The 7422-nt window shown below is 43.4% G+C and overlaps 4 protein-coding genes across 4 annotated transcripts; 3 read left to right on the forward strand and 1 right to left on the reverse strand.

Moving 5' to 3' along the window:
• Window positions 1–53: 53 nt before the first annotated feature.
• On the forward strand, window positions 54–2730 carry AOL_s00140g107 (uncharacterized protein; the record flags this gene model as incomplete). The annotated part of the gene is made up of 3 exons (XM_011127348.1): window positions 54–226; window positions 294–502; window positions 587–2730. The coding sequence occupies 3 exons, from the start codon at window positions 54–56 to the stop codon at window positions 2728–2730; spliced, it is 2526 nt and encodes an 841-aa protein (XP_011125650.1).
• Window positions 2731–3484: 754 nt separating this feature from the next.
• Window positions 3485–4808, forward strand: AOL_s00140g108 (uncharacterized protein; the record flags this gene model as incomplete). Its single annotated transcript, XM_011127349.1, has 3 exons — window positions 3485–3819; window positions 3886–3975; window positions 4052–4808. 3 exons carry the CDS (start codon window positions 3485–3487, stop codon window positions 4806–4808), a joined length of 1182 nt encoding a protein of 393 aa, XP_011125651.1.
• A 257-nt stretch (window positions 4809–5065) lies between these two features.
• On the forward strand, window positions 5066–5371 carry AOL_s00140g109 (uncharacterized protein; the record flags this gene model as incomplete). Its single annotated transcript, XM_011127350.1, has 1 exon — window positions 5066–5371. The coding sequence occupies one exon, from the start codon at window positions 5066–5068 to the stop codon at window positions 5369–5371; it is 306 nt and encodes a 101-aa protein (XP_011125652.1).
• A 417-nt stretch (window positions 5372–5788) lies between these two features.
• Window positions 5789–7129, reverse strand: AOL_s00140g110 (uncharacterized protein; the record flags this gene model as incomplete). The annotated part of the gene is made up of 1 exon (XM_011127351.1): window positions 5789–7129. The coding sequence occupies one exon, from the start codon at window positions 7127–7129 to the stop codon at window positions 5789–5791; it is 1341 nt and encodes a 446-aa protein (XP_011125653.1).
• Between the last annotated feature and the right edge of the window lie 293 nt (window positions 7130–7422).

Below are 7422 nucleotides of genomic sequence, written 5' to 3' on the forward strand. Positions count from 1 at the left end.
AGTATACTGTATAATACCCCTCACAAGGCTGAAAAGCCCAACCGGTCACAACAATGAACAATCAAGTCATGGTCATCGAAAACCAACCCAACAAGCCCACTCGGGTCTATAATAAAATAAAAGATCTTGAACAATACAAAGGGTTCATACTAGCACGTTTTAGAGCTGGAGAACGCCACAAGGCCATTCTTCGTGCTCTCAAGAACCAAATGGGGGTGGATTTTGGGTAAGTGTCTCAATTGTGGTCTAAGAGTATAGAACAGTTGATCTAATTTTAAATTTTATTGTCATAGAGAGTCTCGCCTCAAAAGAGCCCTCGAAAAATGGGGTGCGTCGAAAGCAAATCTTACCAAGAGCCGCAAAGCTCATATCCAGAAAGTCGTGAAGGAAAGATATCGAGTAGGGAAAGCAGACGCTCGAGTGAAGGTTACGCTCAGGGGGCGGGGCAAAAGATTGATTGAAGATAATATTGATGAGATACTGAATATGCCGGACAGAACAGGTTAGTTAAATCCAAATTTTGACTTTACTGGGCGGCTTTGCATTTTTCTTGAATGATCATATGTTAATACGTGGTTTGAATCAGGTCTTGAACCAGATCCCGTCGGCATGGAATTGTGTACTCCTACTCCAGGTGCAAGTACTGGGAGAGAGGAAAGAAATACTCCAACTGAAGAGCAAATTCTTGCAGCGAGGCCAAATGATGGCCCGGGGAGCTCTCAAGTGAGAGATTCTGGTGACCATCCCGATACAACTATCATCGATGACGATATAAAGATTCCCTTCGGCGAAGCCAGAAAAACGAATGAAGACGGAGATGAGATTGGAGACGAGGAAGAAGACGAGCAAGAGGAAGAGGAAGAATTCATGGCACTCGATCAACCAGACGAAGAACTCACCAGACCCAACCCCCACAGCTCAGGGGAAACAGACGAACAGCTAAAAGAGATCATTACTAGAGGACTTAAAGCTCTGGGGACCCAAGATACTGGAGAGATAGATATGGATGACGATCTAGTGGAGTCCATTACCAGCGAATTCGATAGCGAATACGAACTTTGGGATGATGATTCTGATTACTATTCTGACGATGATTCAAAAGAGGAGATGCTCGATTGGGATAGCCCGATGCTTCGATGGTATGCCCGACGATACGAGCATAAATACGAAGCATTTATCTGCAACTGGGAGAATACCGCCAACGATATGATCGACAGAATGCAAGTATACATAATGAGGGGATTTTCGCCGAAAGAAGCGAGCAATATGGCCTCAAGAGAAAATGAAGAGCAACACGGGCTCCATCTGCCATATGAAGTTTGCTTGAATATTCTTCAAGGAAACAATATAGACGATCAGCAGTCAGGTCAACAGGAGGAAAAGGAAAAGGAGAAAGTGGAAGATCCAGATGGAGAAGACCTTATTCTCTGTGTTGAAAGACTATTTTTATATTTCGTGGCGAATTCTGAAGATTCATTTGATGATCTCATTGCTGTCGATCACAATGCCTTTACGGAGCATATAATTCATCTCCCCCGGTCCATACTCGAATATGGACCTCGAAGCTTCCTCACGGCCATCTCAATCGACAGTGCTTTCTTTGTGTTTGCTAGTTACGATTTCGAATTTTTCGGGGATCGTCTGTCACCATTGGCCGATCACTCAATTAAAATCTTCGAAGAAATCGGAATGGGAGACAACACATACATCTGGAATTCTAGTTATTCTATGCTTGATATATGCTCAGGGAGAGATAGGGTATTGGAGCGTCTATCCCGTTGCTATGGAGAGTCCCATCCAATTCTGGTCAAACAGCACATTCATGACGCTGAGCTGATAGCAAGAAATAAAAATCCTAGCGACGGTGACAGAGAAGCTCTCGACAAGCTGGTGTCAAAGATTGGATACAATGTTCATTATTGTTGCCAGAATTTTGCTGCGAGCATAGGTTTTATCGATATATTCGGGGCGTTGTGGAATTTAGCTAGCGTTCTTTGCTCCTCAGCTGCCACGAAGCTTAAAAGCTCTTTGCAGAATTGTCTTGCAACTTTCGAACGTCCCATGGGGCTCCGGACTTGTGATGATCAAACAGACTATCTATCCACCGCTGTCGCAATCTGTATGTTTAGTTTGGGTATCGCTTGCTCCCGTACTGGAGATTTTGGAACATCTTTGGAGATACTTATCAAAGGGCATGGGATATTCGTTGAATCCCATGCCCTTGAATATTGTCACAGTATTGTAGTGATCTTGGAAGATATCTGCCAAGTAGCGGACGCCCGGGGTCCTGTCCTTTACCTAAGTCTCCAACCTGCTTTCGTGAACACCCACAAACGCCTATCGAAATTAACTCGATCGGAATATTTGCGACAGCGGCAAAGATTGCGAAAGTTATGGAACAAATACAAAGCTTATAAGAACAGAGCTCTTCAAGAAGAGTACTCGAAAATTATATCCCATCGACCTCCGAGCCGAGCTTCAACGCCAGACCTACGATCGTACCACTACTACGAAGCTTTGAAGGATTGGATGAATAGCCAAGGAGGAGGAGATGATATTATGACGGATGTTAATCTCGGGGGACAAGTTATGGAAATGGATGATATTGAAATGGGTGCTGATATGACTGCTGAGATGTCGGTTGAGCAAGAACTTCAGATGATAACTCAGCGGTATATTCAGGCGGAGGCGGCGGGGTTGGTTGATGCTAGTGGCAGGTTTCCGTTTTAATACTTCTTTCCTCCAAGGTCTTGTTTGTTTTCCCTTCTTCTATCTTTTTCCTTTTCTATTACTGTCTTTTCTATTATTTCTTTTTTGATCGCGGGTTGCAAAAGATTTACGGTCGAATAGGGGTGGATCCGGAAGAACTTGGAGTTTGCAGTTATTTTGCTTTACGATCAGAATTTTTATTAGACTCTTTTGTATTTCTGTAATTAAGTTGTCCCCTCGGAGTAGATGTAGGTTTCTTCTCTTCTCTTTTCTGTCTCCCGTCTTGGCTTTCCCCTCCTCTTCTTCTTTTTAGCGCTCCCTTTTCTCCTCCACCAGACTACCTTTTCTCTCTTAACTCTTCAGTTCATTTTTAGGTTAGATTAGATTAAATGAATAATAGCTAGACTAATTCTCATATATATACAAGAACATATCAGTGACTGAGCTACAAGATCGTGCGGATCATATGATTACCCACATACATAACAAATTATCCCACATATATCTATAAGGTATATAAAATATAGCCCATAATCCTAGGTATGCTAAAACAAATACCATACTAGTACTACTATTCAAAACAAAGGAATCAAAAACTAGAAATCTCTCCCTCAAAAGCATCGATATCGATACCTCGACGGCCACTCACAATACTTCACTAATACTACCATAGTACCTAAAGACATCCATTGACCAAACTTCACTCACCTTTATACTTCCTCACATAAACAAATATACTGACTTATACGATACTATAATAAATACGCAATCGATCATGGAACGATCACCATCACTAGAAGCTCTCTTTTCTCCTCCTCTTCTTGACACCACCGATACTTTCACTACTCCCACGACAACCACCACCAAAATCACACCACCAACTTACACAGCAACCGAAGTTTCATACATGATAAGAGTCTTCCAAAGCGAAGCTAATTTCCTTACTCAACATGGTTTTAACATCTCAAACCCGACTGAAAGAGCGGTGGGACCCACACTTCTTAAAGTTCTTATGGGGGCGCCCAATGCTGCCGAGAATCTAGCGGAGGTGGCGAGAGTTCTTGGGGGGAATAGTTTTAGTCTTGATGATCTGAATGCTGAGGAAGAAGAGTATGTTTTTTGTTTATATATTATGAGTGGAGGTTTTATAAAACCAACTGACGATTTGGTATTTAGACTGTTGGATATCGATCCTAACCTCATGAACGATATGGAGATAGAAATCGAACCTCTAGACATGACAGATCAAACAATCATTCCGAAATCGTACGCCCCCTCCCCTCCATTATTTAGCCCCTTTTAATGATGCATTGATAATACTAACAAAAAAAATATATATTAGCGGAGCCTACAACCCCCGCCACCGAGCCATCCAATACCGTCTCCTCCCCTTCGAAGACGACTTCAAAACCAACTGGATCCTCTCCCCAACAACCCACGTCCATAGCACTAACAACGCTAGCTGGTTTAAAACATTCTTTAGCTTCAACGCCATGACAAACCAAGGCGATACCGTCACGGGAGGCGGTAGCGTCGATCTCCCCATTATCACAAACCGAGGTGTAGCGATAGTTACACTACAAAATGTAATTTACACGCCACTAGCAATTTGTAACGTCTTCGGTGGAGGAGGAGGAGAAGATATTGGACTTTTTGGGTTCGAACCACCTACTTCGTTTGAAGGGAGTAATAATAATAATAATGGGGGATGTGGGAAGATGTTTATGAATCGTAATAGAAGTGTTTGGAGCTGGTTGGAGGGGATTGGCAATCCGTATGATGATGATAAGGAGGGTGAAAGATCATGGATGAGGTTGAAGATTGTGGGACAACAGAATGGGAGAGGAAGGGTTGGGATACCTAGTGAGAATAGTAGATATTCTCTTTCTAAACCTGTGGTTAATAGGGTGGGGAAGATTATGGAATTGAAGTGGACGGAGGATATGTTTAGGACTATGAAGAATGGAGGGGTGTTTAGGATTGAAGGCGAATTGGCGAATGCGGATTTGCTTAGATTTGATATGGCGCTGGTGGAGGATGAGTATAGAAGGTGTAAGGATGGATTGGAGGCTATTGGGGTTGATGTTGATGGGATTTAGACTTTTGCATTGGTCTTTAGGCTGTATTGAACTGTTAATGGAATACAATCTTTTATTTTTTTTTGAAAAATGCGTTGGTTGGGGTAAAATACCACACCTCCTCAACCTCCTGTTCATCCTCCTCCTCAGCCATTCATCCATCATCACCATCATCACCCGACCTCATCATCGTCATCATCACATGATCTCTATATAAATATACATCACACCCTCCATCCCTCCATCCTGCTCTCTCTCACCTCTCTCTCTCTCTCAAAATGGTATGCGACATTAACACCCCCACAAAGACATACCACACCTTCCCTCCTCGTCTATCAACAACAGCAAGTACAAATGCAAATGGAAATGCAAATGCAAGTACAAGTACAAGTACGAGTACAAACGGGCAACAGCAACAGCAGCAACCACATCAACACCAACGACGAGCTCATCGCGTCAGAATCCTTATGACTAGAGGGGTTCATGAGTCCATTGCTATCAGGCTTAGTAAGAAACGAGGGTCTGCTTGGCAGCCGTTGAGTTCGAGGTGGATTGAGTGTAGAGAGTCGGAGTGGCGTGGGTGATGCGTGGATTCAAAAAAACTTTTTTTTTTTGTGGTATATGATATGTGAGATGGTGGGATATATATATGGGATGGACTTTGTGGGTTTTATGGGGTTTTCACTGCTGGTGGTTTGGATGGTGGTATTGGATTGGGACTGGGATTGATACTTCATTGATGAGGAAGTTATCTTACGGGGTGTTCTGATCACTGTCGTTTTGTTTTATAGATTTCCTTTCTGCCGGGAGGGGATACCTGACCATCCTATTTATTACACCAGGACGGATGGCAGCTCCAAGAACTTCGATATTACAAAGGTCGAAGACTCATTATTTTAGTATATACAATAAATCCGCTCTATTCAGGCTCAAAAAACATCAAGATGAAAAAATACAATCAATCCAACAAACAGCAGAATACTATAAAAATTATAAACCCTTCAAACGTCTTGTCCCCCCGATAACCTTTCCTGTCCAACCATCCAACATCTCCTCCCCCTAACTTGTCCTTTCTCCTCCGCCCACTTTCCAAACGTCATATTTTCCTCCACGATCTCTCCATCTTCTTTCTTAACTCTATATTTACTAACAACCATATCCCTCTTCGGTCTCAAAAACACTGCAACGGAGTACCTCTCCGCTCCACCCTTTGGAAGCACCACGGCATGGACACTGGGTAATACTGTTCCCTCACCGATAGCATCTTTTCCGTCATTAACGATGTTTTTCCCTTCTAGGGCGGTGAAATGCGTCATTAGGTCTCCTGCAATGATCATAACTGTGCCTGATATTGGTGGTGCGGAGAAGATTTTGCCATTACGGTCCCAGACGTAGAGACCTGAGGGTTCGGTGGAGGTCATTAAGGTTAGGATTCCATGGTCCGTGTGGGCTTCCATTCTGGGGAGGGAGTAGCCGTCTTCTTTTTGTGGTTGTTGTTGTTGTTGTTGGGATTTTCTGTTGTTATTTTTAGTACTGCTGGAGGAACCGTTACTGTGGCTGCTTGAACTGCTGCTTGCTACCGGTGGTTCTGAATCGTTATTTGATTGAGTAATGGTATTATTATTATTGTTGTTATTCTGTCGTTCTAGAATCGTGGGAGAGTATCTTAAGTATCGCATGGTACTGAATCCAATATCATCCATCACAGCCTCCGGTATAACCACCCTTTTCTCTCCATTTTCATTAAGCGTTTGATTAAATTCATTACAAATCCTTTGTAACAATTCAATCGATTTTTCAAAGTATTCTTTCGTTTTATATCGGAAATTCTCGTCTTCGAGGGTTAATAACGTTCCGCCGTGATCCGGTGTGTAATCCCACCATTCTCTACCGCTGGATTTTGCGTGATTATAGCCTCGTACTGTTGATTTTTTGGGGTGGACTAATGATTGTTTTGTGGATTCTGGGGAGGTTAGGAGGTGTTTTGCTTGTGGGAGCGGTGCGGGAGGTAGGTTGTGACCGATGAGGTAGAATGCTGGGAATTGGGTTAGGATTTGGGGGATTAGGTGGAGTTCTTCGTGGTGGATTATGGGGAGGAGGTCTGAGTCTGTGATTTCCGAGGAGTTTGTGGTTGATGATGATGATGGTGATAAGGAAGAAGTTGATGATGATGCTGGTTGGGTATTATTGGAGGAGGTGATATTATTGTTGTTGTTGTCGTCGTCGATGTCTGTGGCGCGGTATTTGCCTTTTTCTTCGCGGGTGGGTGGTTTGCGCTTTGGAGGGTTTTTGGGTCTTTTGGAGGCGAAGAGGGTTTTGAGGTGGGCTGTTAGCCAGGCCATCGCTGTTTGTTTGTGTATATAATGTATGGATGTCCTTCCTTTCGGGAGTGGTATCGATGATGATGGTGATGATGAGGTTGAGGTTGATGTTGAGATTGAGGAGAGAGGATGGAATGGAATGGAGGTCGGGAATGAGGAACCAGATGGTTGTGTTGGACTTGTCGTCGGGACTGTCGGATGATGCGTTGTGCGTGGTATTTGCGGATTCGGGCCGACGGATTTGTTCCCAGTTGATTACAATACACTCCAGCTGTCTTCCGACAGATTTCGACTTCAACTTCGTCTTCGACTGG

The sequence above is a fragment of the Orbilia oligospora genome (genome assembly GCF_000225545.1).
Source record: "Orbilia oligospora ATCC 24927 unplaced genomic scaffold scaffold00140, whole genome shotgun sequence".
Taxonomy (NCBI): domain Eukaryota; kingdom Fungi; phylum Ascomycota; class Orbiliomycetes; order Orbiliales; family Orbiliaceae; genus Orbilia; species Orbilia oligospora.